The sequence below is a fragment of the Doryrhamphus excisus genome, chromosome 9 (assembly GCF_030265055.1).
Source record: "Doryrhamphus excisus isolate RoL2022-K1 chromosome 9, RoL_Dexc_1.0, whole genome shotgun sequence".
NCBI lineage: Eukaryota > Metazoa > Chordata > Actinopteri > Syngnathiformes > Syngnathidae > Doryrhamphus > Doryrhamphus excisus.
Window position 1 is genome coordinate 15,172,431 of NC_080474.1, and position 15,411 is coordinate 15,187,841.

General features: G+C 44.0%; 1 protein-coding gene across 13 annotated transcripts in view; it reads right to left on the bottom strand.

The window, feature by feature from the left end:
- Positions 1 to 805: 805 nt before the first annotated feature.
- Positions 806 to 15,411, bottom strand: part of mycbp2 (MYC binding protein 2) — a 57,072-nt gene continuing 42,466 nt past the window's right edge. For 9 of the 13 annotated variants that reach the window (XM_058083133.1, XM_058083129.1, XM_058083132.1 and 6 more), the window contains 28 exons: positions 14,191 to 14,295; positions 11,411 to 13,042; positions 11,166 to 11,335; positions 10,790 to 11,037; positions 10,543 to 10,710; positions 9,346 to 9,503; positions 9,068 to 9,267; positions 8,281 to 8,430; positions 8,049 to 8,209; positions 7,818 to 7,974; positions 7,519 to 7,743; positions 7,371 to 7,436; positions 6,789 to 7,028; positions 6,620 to 6,709; positions 6,451 to 6,531; positions 6,105 to 6,371; positions 5,615 to 5,995; positions 5,424 to 5,543; positions 5,226 to 5,327; positions 4,624 to 4,752; positions 4,402 to 4,534; positions 4,234 to 4,337; positions 3,695 to 3,883; positions 3,503 to 3,610; positions 2,857 to 3,066; positions 2,689 to 2,796; positions 2,297 to 2,462; positions 806 to 2,062 (listed from right to left, as the gene is read on the bottom strand). In XM_058083133.1, coding sequence (XP_057939116.1) covers positions 1,947 to 2,062; positions 2,297 to 2,462; positions 2,689 to 2,796; positions 2,857 to 3,066; positions 3,503 to 3,610; positions 3,695 to 3,883; positions 4,234 to 4,337; positions 4,402 to 4,534; positions 4,624 to 4,752; positions 5,226 to 5,327; positions 5,424 to 5,543; positions 5,615 to 5,995; positions 6,105 to 6,371; positions 6,451 to 6,531; positions 6,620 to 6,709; positions 6,789 to 7,028; positions 7,371 to 7,436; positions 7,519 to 7,743; positions 7,818 to 7,974; positions 8,049 to 8,209; positions 8,281 to 8,430; positions 9,068 to 9,267; positions 9,346 to 9,503; positions 10,543 to 10,710; positions 10,790 to 11,037; positions 11,166 to 11,335; positions 11,411 to 13,042; positions 14,191 to 14,295 — 5,984 coding nt within the window. In that variant the 3' untranslated portion in view covers positions 806 to 1,946. The remainder of the gene's footprint in view (positions 2,063 to 2,296; positions 2,463 to 2,688; positions 2,797 to 2,856; positions 3,067 to 3,502; positions 3,611 to 3,694; positions 3,884 to 4,233; positions 4,338 to 4,401; positions 4,535 to 4,623; positions 4,753 to 5,225; positions 5,328 to 5,423; positions 5,544 to 5,614; positions 5,996 to 6,104; positions 6,372 to 6,450; positions 6,532 to 6,619; positions 6,710 to 6,788; positions 7,029 to 7,370; positions 7,437 to 7,518; positions 7,744 to 7,817; positions 7,975 to 8,048; positions 8,210 to 8,280; positions 8,431 to 9,067; positions 9,268 to 9,345; positions 9,504 to 10,542; positions 10,711 to 10,789; positions 11,038 to 11,165; positions 11,336 to 11,410; positions 13,043 to 14,190; positions 14,296 to 15,411) is intronic. The other 4 variants (XM_058083131.1, XM_058083141.1, XM_058083140.1 and 1 more) reach the window with 1 other exon arrangement.

Below are 15,411 nucleotides of genomic sequence, written 5' to 3' on the forward strand. Positions count from 1 at the left end.
CATTCATACCTATGGACAATTTGGAGTCACCAATTAACCTAGCATGTTTTTGGAATGTGGGAGGAAACCGGAGTACCCGGAGAAAACCCACGCATGCACAGGGAGAACATGCAAACTCCGCAAGGAGATGGCAGAGGCTGGAATTGAACTCTGTCTCCTAGCCATGAGTCCTGCGTGCCACCCACTCATGCACCGTGCAGCCGTAAAGTAAATCAGAAAACATTCCAATGTAAGCAAAAAAGTGTCTACCCAAGTAAAAGATCATGTTAATGTGACAGCAGCTCTTTGCTATTTTTAAGAACCTATTGCTAGTCAAACATCCTCCGTGTGACATTTTTAAGGACGTTCCACAACAACACTAGTCCAATATCCTATAGCAGTGATTTTCAACTGGTGGATTGCAGGTCTTTGCTGAAGCAAAAAAAAAAAAAAACAACACAAATACAAACAAAACAAAAGCACCAATTACCCAGTGTCCTTGAATGCATCACACGGTCTTGTTTGTTAGTTGAAAATGTGTTGAAATTAGTTGAGTTGAAAAATGTTCACAACTTGGGTCACTGCTTGTCATTGTGGGGTGATGGTGAGTCCCGGAACAAAACCGGTTTAGAACCGATAGGACAGGCAATGTTGCTGTAAAACCAGTGTCTCCCAAGTTTTGAGCTGAACTCGTGGGCGGGCCTGTACGCAAACCAGTATGCTGATCAAAAAGATCCGGTGTGGCGACCCCCTAGTCAGGGAAAAAGCCGAAAGAAACCCACATTTGTCCCGTTGGGTTGATGTTAAGAGTCCTTGAGATAAAAGACAATGTGTAAACGTTGCCAAACAGACAACCTGGTTTATTATTACCATTCCACTCCATCCACCACAGTTATTACAGAGCAGATTGACAAGTTATTAAGCTTTATATATATATATTTATCCATATATATATATGTAAATATATATATAATAGCAGCTGTTTTCCCCCTCCAACAAAAAAAAACAACCAAACATCAGGCCTCTTTCATATTGGGGAAAAGTGTTACAAATGTACATTATCATCATTTGGTGTGAAGTGCGACGCCTTCAATGTGATGTCTTGCTGAGGTTTGTTGTTAAGATTTGGTAGGTACTATAAATAAGATGTACATCATCGTTGGCTGCTTGTTGCTGTGACAATAGAAGAGGATAATTCGAAGAGCAGGGAGCTTCTACTGTATAAAAATGTACAGTGGCTTTATTGACATACATTCCATAGTTTTTTTTTGTTTGTTTTTGTTTTTTTAAACAGCTGCAAAATAGGAGGCACACCCAGTATTGCACTTCATTAAAAGTTCTGGCTCCAACATAATACCAGAATGATGAAAGAAAGTGAGAAGTAGCAATACAGCCCATTTTTGAAGAGTATTATATATACACAAGATTACATACACTACTTTCCTTCCAAACAATAACAGTCTTATTACCCCCAATGATGTTTGTTGCCAATTCACGATGCACTTGACAGTTGAGAATACTGTACAAGGTTACCAAAAGTGTTTACGTACAACAATAAATGTAAGATAATTAGGAAGCTGGAAATACTGCCTGTTTCTTCTTTTCCTTTTTTTTTTTTTGGACAAAAGTCTTTAAATCCGGGTGATGAGGAGGTGTGCAACGTCTATAGAAGCCGAGGGAATACAACGGCCGCATGCAAACACACCACAGGTTTTCTTTTTGTTTCTTTAAATAAATCATTGCTTGTTTTTTCAGGTTACTCTGGATCACTGACTGGTATAGGAGAGCACACCTGAGGACTCTGGGCTAGCCTTAGGAACCTGGACCCGTTTTATCCCAAGAGGGGCTGGAGACGCAGGACGACGCCAAGCTTCACGTGCTGAGCTTCACAGCAGCTGACAGCTTGCGATCTAGCCAGAAATCACAGTGGATAAAGTGGTTCGCCAAAGGTAGAAGGTCTTGGGTTTTTAGAAGGTGTGAGCATTCCTGCACACCCCACAGCCCAAAGCGAACTCCTCCCCTGTTGGCGGGTGGACCACATGGAGAGGACATTCTGTCCCCTCCAGCTGCTTGCCTTTGGGACCTGGGGGCGAAAAAAAAAGGGCAGCGGGAAAGTTAGTTAGAGGAGTTAAACGTGGAACCTCTAAAGCTGGGGTGAAAACATGAAAACAAATCAGACGTTTTTTTAAAGATCAAATATTTTGGAGTAAAAAAATAAACACATAAGATTGACATTGGCACTGTGACGGATGGTGCCTCCCAAACTGCTGACTTGTACGACCGTATGAGCAAGTAGGACAGCTGAGTTGGTCTTTACCTGCGGGACAATGTGGTAGCTCCTCTTTGGGGACGCTTGTCATCCTCTGGAAGTCATCATGACAGGCGTTGCAGAAGTGTGTGGTGCCAAAGCAGAAGAACACGGCCACGGAGCAGCAGTATCGACATTTGTACTCCAGAAAGTCCGTGCCGTGTTTGGAACACATCTGGTCAGAGGATAGTACCGATACATTACAACAACAACTTGGCTCGGATCAAATTAAAATTGTCATTTATCATTTAGACATGATGCCATCTTTGGTCCTTGAGAACTTAAGTCCTGTGAGTACCCATCTATTAATCCAGTGCTACGTTACGTGAGGACACGGGGACTCCAATTACACACACGCTATAAATCATTAGGGGTGTGGTTGCGGGTATAATTTAACCCACCTGAGCCCTGGAGACATCTGAGCATGCTCCACATATCAGCTCGCTGGGGTCGTAGTCGTCACCTTGTCCTGCCTCTGCGTCACAACGGGCCTCTCCTCCAAAATAGGCCTTCAAAATAAAACAGTGTCACTAAAGATGCATTTAAATGCCATTTAGTTTATGTGGTACCTTTTTGCACTTATAGCAGACGTAGTACGCGTATCTGTTCATGGCAAAGCCCGCAGGGTCGTTATGGAAACGTGCGCCTGGAGTGGTGATGGCCTCGCTCTTATGCAGACCCTCGTACTCCAGTCTCATCAGCGCCTTCCTCTTCACGTCCTCGTAGAGCTCTTTGATGGGGTCCAACAGGTCTTTGATCACAGAGTGGTTGATTTTGTTCTGTGGGGCGGCGTAAAAATGACACAAGCACAGAGGCTGAAATATAACATCCTCTCTATAGTATCTGTTAATGATGTTCTAACAGTCACTTGCATCAGCCTGTTTATGAGCACTAAATGTGTAAACTATTTTTTTTTATTTGAAGAAAGAAAGAATAAATCAGGCTTCACTACACATCTTAAAATTCTTCCAACTATATCACAGATGAAGGCTCTGTGGTTTCAGGGGGTTATGTCCAAAGTGGATAAAGTGTACACTAGTGCTTCTTGGAAACAAACTCAAAACAACTCATTAGCATTAAAGCTACAGACACACAAAACAGCGTGTTTCCGGTCGGGCTTAATCAAAGCACTTAAACTGTCTAAATTCCAGCATCAAAGCTAGATTTTGGGCAACACACTTAGATGAGATATTTAATCGTGTCCGGTAAGCTCACCTTGCAAATTGGACACAACATGAAACCAAAAGTTATCCTGGGCCCAAGCCAGCGGTTCTCGAGAACACGACGGGTGCACTGAAGATGGAATACATGAGTGCAGTCCAGCTGGGAATAATAATAAAAAAAGACAAATATTGAGAAACCAATATAAAGATAAAAAAAAAAAAAAGATTCTTGTGTGTAGCTGACCTGTACTGCGGGGGCAGCAGAGAGCGCCTCGGTGAAGCAGATCATGCACATGTCGTCTGCGTCTTGTTTCAAGCAGCCTGTGTTCTTGTCACAGCCATGCAGACAGGGCAGGCAGGACTCCTCGTTCTTGACGCCACCGCATGGGTGTCCGCAAGGGTGGGTCTTACTGCATGCCAATTTGGAGTATTCCTGAGGGCAGGCAATGGAGAATTCATTCATTCATTCATTTTCTAGCGCTTATTCTTACAAGGGTCGCAGGGGAGCTGGAGCCTATCCCAGCTGTCTTTGGGCGAGTTATTTATAAAAAAAAACAAGAATTGACATTAACTAAAGTCAGCCATCAATGCGGAAAACCCATGCTAAAATATACAATAAATAAAAAAAAATTATTTGCATTTTTTAATTTTTTATTCAGTATTTTATTACTATCTTTAATTTTAATTTAATAAAAAAATGTTTAGTCTTTTATTTGGGTCAGTACTATAATCTTGCTTAAATGTCACTTTTTGCAGCATAAAGGGCAATCTGTGTCAATTCACCTGACAGTCAGGGTCCGAGCAGACACTTCCCACCGCCGATAGCTCGGTTCCATTCCTTGTTCCGCAGAACCTGCATGCATCCGAGCTGCTGGAAGTAGGCTTACCTAGAAAAAACATGCCAGAGAAGGTTAATTGGGAATCTTACTGTGTTGTGTTTTATGTCTTTACCTGTGTGCTCCCTAAACTCCACCATGGCCTTCATTGTTTTTGAGTCGGCCAGAGCCATGAGCCAGAAGAGCTTGGTCCGACCGCAGCCTTCATGGAGGTCCACCTTGATGGCCTCCTCTTCCTCCTTGAACACCTGAGAATGACAGTATTAAAAAAAATTATAGCACTGAACACTAATTTTCTAATGCAATAATACATGATATAGTACAGCATTATGCTGACCTGTCTCTGGTGAGAGCGAGTGCGCCGGTGCAGATGTAGGAAGCGGTCACAGTCGGTGCAAAGGTTGCCACACATGTTGCACAGGATGATGGCCGCCGTCTCGCCGTCGTCGTGGTTATCACACATGGGCTGTGGAACAAGAAGAAAAGCATTTATTGTTGTGGCAATGATGGGTATGTCCTACAGAGGATCCTGTCATTCAATTTAGTTGATAATCTCCACAATTATAATGTGTCACTTCTTCTCAACATCTGGATCTTGCTCAATTTAGCAGCAATTTAAAGCTCACCTGCATAATCCCAGTTCAGAATGCTAACATCCTATTTAGCAAAGACTGCATTAAGGATGAGGGTGCTGTTTTAATTTTTTTTCTACTTTGTATTTTATAATCAATACAGAGTAGCAGGTGTCATAATTCTAATTAATAGAGCAGTTTTGTTTTTTTGTCCATGAATTCTGCCTCGTCTTCGTGTTCACCTACTTGTTTTATTCATGTTTTACATATCTATCTACAGTAGATGCTGCATTTACCTCTATTTAATTTTTCATAGTCCCTAGCTTTATCTACCTCTGCAGGCACTTTAAAATGTTGGTCATCTCACCATCTGCTTCTGCTGTCCATCTTTGCCCATCCAGCGACCAGAGGACAGCCTGTCTACGTGGTCTTGGTCCAGCACACACAGGGAAGCTAAGGCTAGCCAGAGCTAGCACAGACATTAAAAAGGGAATAACATACTGATAAGATAATACCATCGAGAGAGGAATAGGATTCCCTTACATGTTAAATCAGTGTTTCATACCCTTGTGGTAGCGATGCAGCGTACAGGCGAGCGGTGCTCCTCCTCCATTTTGGTGAGAGCTATGATAGTCTCAGCTATAGCGTTTTTGGTGACACGTGACCACGCGTCTGAAAGCTGGCCCTGCAAACAAACATGACATGTCTTATGAGTGTGGTCACAATTAGTGAATTATTAGAAAGGAAGTAGCTTACTCCTGCCATGTCTTTGACCAGTTTGATGATGATCTCTGCAATCTGAGGAGGAGTGGATCCTTTCATCCACCAGTGGCTCTCGCCCCGCCGGATATAACTGGAGTTGAAGATCATGGGCAGCGTGACGGTGGTGACCCCTTTACCCGCGGCCATGCCGGCCGTTCCCGAGATGGTGGTGCCTTTAGCCTTCAGCTGCACGGTGAGGGCTTTGGCAATGCAGCCCAGGAACATGTCCAGGATGCAGAGCTTGTTCCAGTCACCTTTCTCCGTGGAGTGGATGATGTCGCTGATGTCCGCCGGCGGTAGGGACTTAACACCGATGATGCTGGCCAGTCGCACCGGCGTCACCTCAGGAAGGACGCGGCGGAGCAACGATGTCACCTGGGATAAGGAGCATACAAGCAGTCATAATAAGGCGATAATAACAATTGATTGTGTATTGCACCATCCTTCAGCACAATGTTGTATTTTGAACACGGCAGTTGCCCACCTGTCGCTGCACTCGCGGGGATGCCGTGTGCAGGAGCGAGAACAGGTCCTGCATAAGTGTTAGCTGCTGCGCGAGGTACTGGCGGCCCACGTTGGAGCCACTCAGTGCCAGGACCATGGACAGCAGCTCAAAGCAGTAGGCGTCCGAGGAAGCGTCGTCATCGCTGGGCTGTGAGTTGGCGTTCTCTTTGCTCGAGATGGCGTGCTCCCACTCTTCCCGGACGCGTGTGGCCTCCATGCGGATGGCTTGAACAATATGTGCACACACCTGGAAAAAAAAAAGACACGTTACACACAGGTATTATTCCTTAGGAGGAAATGCAAACTTCAACTGTCTTGAAGCTGACCTGTTTCTGCAGGTTGGTCAGTTTACTCCTGCTGAAAATGATGCCAACCATGTGCTCTTTGAGGTCTGCGTCTGACGGAACCTTTTAAAAAATAATAAAATGCAAAATCCATCAAATTAGGTGACTTTAATCATTTGAGAAGTATATGGCTGAACATATCAGTGCAAACCTTCTCCTCTCCTTCTGGAGATGAAAGCAGATTTTTCTCTTCCTGCTCAGGAGTGGGCTCTGCATCCCCACAAATTAGTTTCCCAAAAACCTAAGTGTACACACAAAAAAAGACTTCTTTGTACCACAGATCACAGACTGAGCCATGAGTGCCTAAAAGTAAGACAAACCTGCGAGGTGATGAGGCGAAACACACGCAGAGTTTCAGCCTCACAATTCCTCTGCTGTGCCATGCTAGCCGAGATCTGTCCCACGATCTTGATGCTGTCGCCTTCCTTCCAGCCCAGCACCTTCACCTGCCGCACCCTCAAGGTGTTCTCTGGTCCTTTTAGCTCCACCTTAATCACGTGGTGATCCCCGCCGGGTAGCTCACTCGTCACCCAGCCCATGTGACGCGAGTCGAGGTCAACCTGGAACCACAAGAAGTTTAGGGCTTTCACTTTGAAGATGGCTTAATAGCTTAAATTATTTTCTGAAACCATTTGTCATGAAAAGGAGCACCCTCAACTCTGATTTGAACGCAAGCCTTTTGTGTTGAAAACATGTAAATTGACCGTAAACTGCCTGTACCAAGCGTCTTTCAAACTGCCTCACAGCTACAAATTGTCTTGTGTATCATATTAAAACGATTTGTCCCAAGTATACCAGTGATGGCCTCACCTACTAAATAAATGTGGTGTAAATAATGCCAAAATGCTTTGTACAAATGCCTCATCTCGTAAAAGGTCCTTGTAGTTTATAAGTCATGTCACCTGTTTAATTCTGCAGAGGTCTTCCAAAGATTTTCCACACAGGAATGTCACAGATGTCACTTTGTTCTGTGTTGGGCAGAAGAAAAACAAAATCACCCTAGGTTTCTTCAACACATCGTTGTGAGTTTGTGCTGTTGTGTCTCCTTACCCCGATGTCTCTGGAGTTGTCCACATGAACAGACACATTGGAAGCGTTGATGCCTTTCACACAGCTGATGGTGATGCTCTTTGTCTTGTTCTTGTCCTCGTCCCCGGATTCCCAGAAAGTCTCAGTGGAACCGTCCGTGAGGCTGCCGATCATGGCAGGACGACTGGATGTCTTCATGTCCACCACGCTGGTCAGGTCTTTCAGGCAGGTCACCAAGCAAAGGTCCTGTCGGGGAAGACGCATCAGGTTAGTATACGTTGTGACCAATATGAACGTTTAAAGCTACAGTATGTTCTTGCCTGGCTAATGGCTTCATAGCCTGACTGAACGCTGATGTTGAAGCTCTCCTCGCTGTCTCCATCATCTGACTTGGACAGTATGTTGTTGATGTGATGGAAAACGTTGCTCTGATGCAAGAACTGATGATCGGACTGCTTGAACTTGAGACTCCAGCACCTACAAGAGCAAGAGACAAGATGGCATCACAACCTGTCCAGCGTCAAAGTAGCTCCTAGAATAAGTAATTGTACCTGAGTGCCATCTGCTGGAGTGAGCTTCCACTAGGAAGTGACATCATGAGGTCTGAGATGGTCTGGAGGAGGCGGTGAAAGGTATGGGGGAGTGGGTGAGCCGCCTCCCCGGCGATGACAATGTCTGACAGAGGGTGCTCGCATACGCCAAGGTCTCGTTCCTGTAACAGGACATACAATAAGACAATAAAATAACATTTTTTAAAAGTCCATAGTTTATGCAACTCATCACCTGTTCAAGGTTCTCCTTGTTTCCCTTGTTCTCATCCTCTTCCTCATCCTCGGGTTCAAAAGGAGATGGAGTGAGGGATGCTACAAAATGCCAGAGGATGTCATGCAGGGAAGTGGTCTGGATCACATTGCAGAGAAGCCAGTTGAAAGCCTGGTGGTAACACAGAAGGCAAAATTAACACTATAGCATTATTATGCAAATATAAATACATTACATATGCTGGAAAAAGAAAATTAACAGCAAAAACTTTCCAATGGATATTATATTGTACAATGGCACTTCGGTTACTGTCTGGCCCGGTGTGATTCTTCAATTAACGTCAAAAATGTATGCCCAAATTTAACCTCGGCTATATAATTATAGTTTAACATGAAAAAAAAAAAACAATTATAATTGTAAACAACAAAATGAAAGAGATAAAGGAATATTTAAGGTTACTTTTAATTTAATTGAAGGCTACTGTTCCCAAAGACACATGGTGGCAGCGAGAACGCCATCTTTCTTTATCCATCACCTTCTTTATCAAAATGTTGGCACTTTCAACTTTCCTTGGCTCCATTTTACAACTCATGTCAAAACAAGAATGTGGTGGTGGTGGTTGATCTCGATGTTCGAGAGCCAGAGCCACTGATTGGCACCATATAATATGGTACACGTTTACGATTACAGTACAGGCACAGACCTTTGCACATCACGTTTGACAACAAATGCTACAACAGCTGCAAATGATGACGCCAGAGATTTTTTACAGTGACAAATGCTGCTCTGTCTCCAATAGCTGCTGTACCTCCATGGCAAACACCCTGCAGGCCGATTTCCTCAGCGCATGCCTCATAGCCACCTCCAGTCCTTCCAGATCGTGATGCTGGATGACAAATGCCAGCACAGGCCACTGGAAGTTCCTCTCCCCTTTGCTGAGGGAACCGTGGGCGGAGATCAACCTGGACAGCTCTGGAGATGGGTGCCGCAACAGTGAAGAACCAACCTCTGGAAAAGGAGAAAGGGTCATTAAGAAATGATGCGCTAACATCGCCTGCAAATATTGAATGTATGCAAACTGATTACCCGCATCACCGCTGTGGACTCTGCGTCTTGGCACGGCTTTGACTCGGGCGGGAGAGGGCGAGTGCTGTTTGTCGTACTCAGAGGCTACGACAGAGTACGACCTCTGGAAAACAGTGCGCTTGGCCGTGTCGCTGTCTGTGATGGGGCTGGTCTCCAGGCTACGAGGACAGACAGAATATCATCAGACATATACAGTCAATTTTGGGAGCTAAAATAAAAGAATATGAAGTATGTATAGTATTGACGCAAATATAACACGACCAATGTTTTTGTCTTCAGAACGCTACCTCTTGATTTTTTTTACTAGTCTTTAAGACCCATCAGCTGGTATATGACAGGTTCTCTTGGGAAGAAGTTATTTGGTGCCACCTGTTGGCTTTTATATACAGTAAACCTCGGATATATCGGACTCGGATATATCGGAAATTCGCTCACAACGGACAGATAAAAAAGAACTGATTTTTCTGTAATGCATTTCCAATAAAAATTCATTGCATATATCGGATTTTTTGTAACGGATTTCGCCTATTTCGGACAAAATCTCCAGTCCCGTTCCAATGCATTTCCATTAAATTTCCCTCGCATATATCGGATGGCCGCATCGTGGCGCTCCGATTCGCCGAATCGTGACAGGCCGCTATACGACGTCATTTGCAGCGTTTGCAGCGTTGCCTGCGCGTCTAGTTACATTGGAAACATAGTCAAGGAAGTGCCTTTTTATAACGAATAAAATCCGATTTATGCATATACTGGATATAAATCCGATATATGCGTAAAACGGACATTTTCCGGTATACGCATATAACGGATTTCACTTATATCGGACAAAACCAGTGGGAACAATTGAATCCGATATATCCGAGGTTTACTGTATAAATCTCTAGACTAGTGATCTCAAACCCAACTCAAGCAACTAACTTGTCAGCAAACAACACAACAGTCTCACAATGTCAAAAGAAATAACACAACCTTCACACAGCAAGTTCACAGACAACAGGTAGATAACATATACGCAGGGCAACTGCTATTACTTTAGTGACTTTTTACAAAACAAGTACAGCAAAGAATGCTGGGAAGCCGGAAAATGTCCCACATGCTTTTACCAAAAAATATAAACAATAAATATATTTTCCAGGCATTACAGAAAAAAACATAATATATTGAATTCAATTGAAATTGAGCCTGTAGATGTTTTACCTGGGTGGCATGGATTTCATGTTGCTCTCTGGCTCCTCAAACACATTAGGGCAGGCGTCCGGGGTGACCGAAATATAAGGCGCGGGAACAGATGTGGATCTCAAATACCTCATCTCATCTTGGAAAAGATTGTCGTCTTGATAGGCACCAAAGTTCTCTGTGTGTTGCCTTGAGGAACAGATAGGAGATGTTTAAATATAGCATAGTGTTATCAATAATTGCATTTGGATTATAACTTAAGTGCTACCTGGCGAGTGTCTGCAGGTAAAGGCAGCTCATCTTATTGGGCAGCTCAGCCGACACGCCCTCCTTGAGGCTGGGAAGCAGCTGGGAGTGCAACGGTCGAGGAGGGTGGTGGCACAGCATGCTGGGCTCAGCAGCGCTGCTGAGGGACAGTAGAAACAATGCGTTTGCCCGGATCACCTGGTGGGCCTCCATCGTGGGTAGCGCCCGTGGTGTCTTCACCTGGAGAGGTTTTTTCCTCGATTGTTTCACCTGGCAAGAAACAGAATCAGGATAGATGATCTAATACAGCTTTGCCATTTGAAAACCTAACGATGTATAAATATTTTCCATTGTACAGGAAATGCATGGTTAGAAATAGAGGTTCAATTATAAGCTACCTTCTCCCGGGCTGCGGTCTGCTTCTCCCTTAAGTATTTTTCTCTGCAGCGATCACACACCAGGTACCAGGTGCTGCCCCCTATGCCTCCGTCCCCACAGTTGCCAGCCCAACCCCCACAGAAGTGCCCAATGCTGTTGTACCCCTGGCCTCCAGCGTAGCGGCCACAGCCTTAAAGAACAAAGCAACAGGATGTTAACCCTTGTAGATTTCGAGTCACTTTAATTGTTCAACAGGTTTTCTTACCTGGATGAGCCTGTCTCATGTGGTAGGTGACAGGGTAAGGATGAGATTCTCCACACAGCTCACAGATGGTGTCCTTCTCCGGGCCGCCCATTGCGAGCTGTGCCATCTCTCCAAAGAGATTCCCCCTGGGGCGCACCTCCGTCTTCTCCCGTTTCTTCTTCTCCTTCTTGGACTTTTTACTGTCTTTTTCATGCTCCTTCTTCTTCAGTATGGCGCTCGAACCCGGGCTGGGAAAGATCATGTTCTGGGTGGCAGCCTTGATGGTGGCTAAAGAAATGTCCTCCCAGAATGCCACCAGATGCTGCAGTGTGAGAGGCAGGATGGATTTTGTCCTCATGGAGGGATGAGACGTCATCTCATATGAAACAGCATCCGCTTTGCCGTCCTCACACTTTTCTGGCAGCGGAGGCTCCTTCAGCATAGACAACACCTTGTTTTTGTTGATGCTGCCCATTTTGGAGATGTCAGGACCATGCGGAGCGATGTTAAACATGTTAAGCGCGGAGGAAATCTCCAAAGAGTGGCGGTTCTTGAGCTTGCTCTCCTTCTCCTCAGCGCCCTGCCCTCCGAGGGAACTGCGTATGGGGGCGTGTTCTTTGGTTAGGTCAGGGTTGAACTTGAGGAAGGACGAGCAAGCCATGGCGTCATGAACAATGCCTTCATGCCACAGGAACGCAGCAAATACTGCCCTTGCACATTCGGCCACAGATGGTGACATGGCCTGCTTGGCGGGCTCGCTGATCCTCTGCATGCTCTCACCTTTAAAAAGCGGACCCGATTTGTCCTTCTTTGGACGTGCATGCCTATTGGAGGTTTTGCGGCCGACCTTCGGCGAAGATCTGCTCTCTAGCTCCTCCTTGACTGGTGCTTTGCCAATGCTGAAGTGCACCTTGCATGAGGCCTCTTCAGTGTCCTGGACCTCCAGGTTTTCATCATTAACGTCATCATTGGAGAGAAGAGCACTGGAGGAACACACCTCCACAACTTCACTGTGCAGGTTTTCTTGGGTCACATGGGGGGAAGGAATGCGATTTTCCACGTTACCAACTGCATCTTGATTTGGATCTTTGGGAGAAAGTTTTAGTTTCGGGGAGGTGGAGCGGCCCCTTAATGGCTCTGTAAGAGGAATCTTCTTCTTTCGAAGGGTGTCTGGATCCAGAGTGTATGAATCTGACTTGGATCTCTCCCTGGGCGGTTCTAGCCGCACTTTGGACGAGGGGCTAACCTTCGGTGGGAGGTTCTTGTCATGGGAAGAGGAATTCTGTGTGGAAGTGCTGGATGGACTCGACCTCCCTGATGAGGATATTCCTTTTTGTTTCGGAGACGACGATCGAGAGCTGCCATTGGGGGACTCAGCCCGATAGCCTGATGTTCTTACGTCTGACTTCAACGCCTGGAGAGTGTTGTGATTGGGCGAGTGAGAGCGACCATGTGAGTCAGAGCGCAGTTTGGCCGTGTCAGACCGCAGGATGAGGGCGTCGCCTCCCGAGAGTGGCCCTTCGCCCATCTTGGCTCTAGCGTGTTCGGATGTGCGGCTCCCTCGACTCTCCTGTTTGGGGGAACGGTTCTCCTGGCGGTGTTTAGAGGCCGGGGACATGGACCGCGCACCAGGCATCAGGTTCCCTCGCTCACCTAGATGTCAACAATTCATACATCAAAACACAAAACATTATATGAAACACTACACATTTAAAGGGAATATATGATGCTCATTCCCAGATGTTACGATCCATGCAGGCCATTTTTATGGCATTGTCTATATATATGGCATGTCTATGTGCTTGTTTATATTTAGTATGCAAGGTGGTTACTATGTGGCTTCTTCAGATGTGCGTGAGCAAGCACATCTTGGGCTTTCACCTTGCTGATTATTTTGAATATTTGTGTTGATTTCTATTATGGAAAGTGGCAGTTAGCATAATTAATAACATTCAAAATAAATCAAATGAATGAAACATCTAAGTTCTAAGTGAGTTTTAAATGCTTGCATGTGACTGTGAGTGAGCAAGCAACTATGTGGGCTATTTTGAATCTTTCTGTTCATTTATTTTATGCAAGGTGGCAGTTACCATTTACCTGATTACAATAAAAGCACATCTATGTCGTGTGCACTAAAGGTGTCACGAGACACCCAGTTCAAGAGACAAGACAATAGACGAATTGGGTCCACGAGAATGAGATGATACAAGATTTTAACATTAATTTTAAAAAACTTTTAAGGAAAGTACAATACCTCCCCCATAGGGACAAAGTGACTGTATAATTGACAAGAGGGCTCACTCCATTCATGCCATTATTCTATCGAATGCAGTTGTTCTAAGAATCTAGCGTCTCGTGAATGAACAAGTGTACTGTGGGATTTTGTGTCATATCTAGTCTTTATTTTTATTTCTATTTTGCAAGTAATATTACCCAACCACTGTCTTTTCTAAAAGAAGCTTCCCTACATCTGAGAAATAAACAAGCACCGTAGATTCCCTTTTAATAGTTCACCGACAAGATTATACTCTTAGATGTGATATACAAAATATGTTGTACACGACTATAAACAGAAGGAAGATGAACATGTTATATCTGGAAAAATGAAGGATGCATATGAGTATGTCGTGAATGGTTTTGTCATGATTAGATCCCTGCATTAAGTCAAGACCAGCTTTTTGGAAGTGTCAAAAGCTTAAGCCAAATCGCAAGTGTTAATAACAGAGATATTAAACCCGCAATCGTCGACCCACCCTCTGATTTGTCTGAGGGACGCATGCATGATCTTTTTGATTACCCACCCTTTTGCTTCAGAGCAAGAGATGACAGAGCAGTACCATGCCCAGCCGCGGACACGCTGCTTTTGTGCACACGCTCGCGAGAAGCAAGGCTGCGCGTTGAACCATCTACAGCGGAAAACAATGGCAGGTAAACAAACAAGGCATGGAATGCGAACAAGGCCACCAGAGCGAGAGATAAAGAGAGAAAGCACAAAAGAGGCAATGGGCTCGAGAAGGCAATGCATTCAAGTGTTAAAGTAGAAAATGATAACAGAAATTATTAGAGAGAGAAAAAAACAACAGGCAGAAAATAAGTAGTAGCATGACAAGAAATGCCTGACAAAAAAAATTGAGCAGCTGAAGTTGATAAAAGCCTACACTGCGTCATTGTCTAACGAAATTTCCCACTGACGAACAACTTATATGATAGCTCAAGCTACTTTTGTGTGCAACTGCAGCAAGGCCCTTGGCTTATTTGGGTGTGCAATGACTCAGATGGTAGCGAAGGTAAATCCACAATGGATGCCAAATGCAGGAAATGTCGCAACAATCATCAGAGCAAGCAAATAAAAAGTCAATAAAAAAGAACCCAACTCAGCACATGCCGATGTAAATCAATTTTAACAAGACATTTAGCTTAAAAAAGAGTCCAACTCTTGTTTTCAAAAAGGTGGAGTACCATATTTCCTCATATAGTGGCCTAGGGTGTCTATTTACTCAATCAGTAAGCATTTATTAGTGTAAAGATTTTGTACATTTAAAAAAGCATGAAGCAAAGTCATTTTAAAGGCCAATAAATTATCACTAAAATATTCTATTAAAATACAAAACGTATTCTACAGGTGTTTATTAGCGGTAAATATTTATTGCATTTCTAAAAATAAAAACGTTAAATTATAATAGTCATTCGCCATTGTGGTTCGGCATTTGTGTTCTTATGTTCTAGGTTCCTTTTGCTGCTTTAATTGATGATAAATAGTGATGTTTTTTTAAATGGTAACTTAAATGGAAGGTGGTATGTATGTATGCCTGTAATTATTTCTTAATGTTTAAAAACAGAATTCACAATATGTTTCATAACTATGATTACACATAATATAGGTTTTAAGAGTAGTATGGGTGCGCCATTTATTCACGTTGTTTTGCCATTTGTGCAGCCTTGGAACATGACCCCTGTGAAGAGCAAGGATCTACTGTATATTTTATTCAAATAAATAATTATAATTGAAATACTGTATTTTA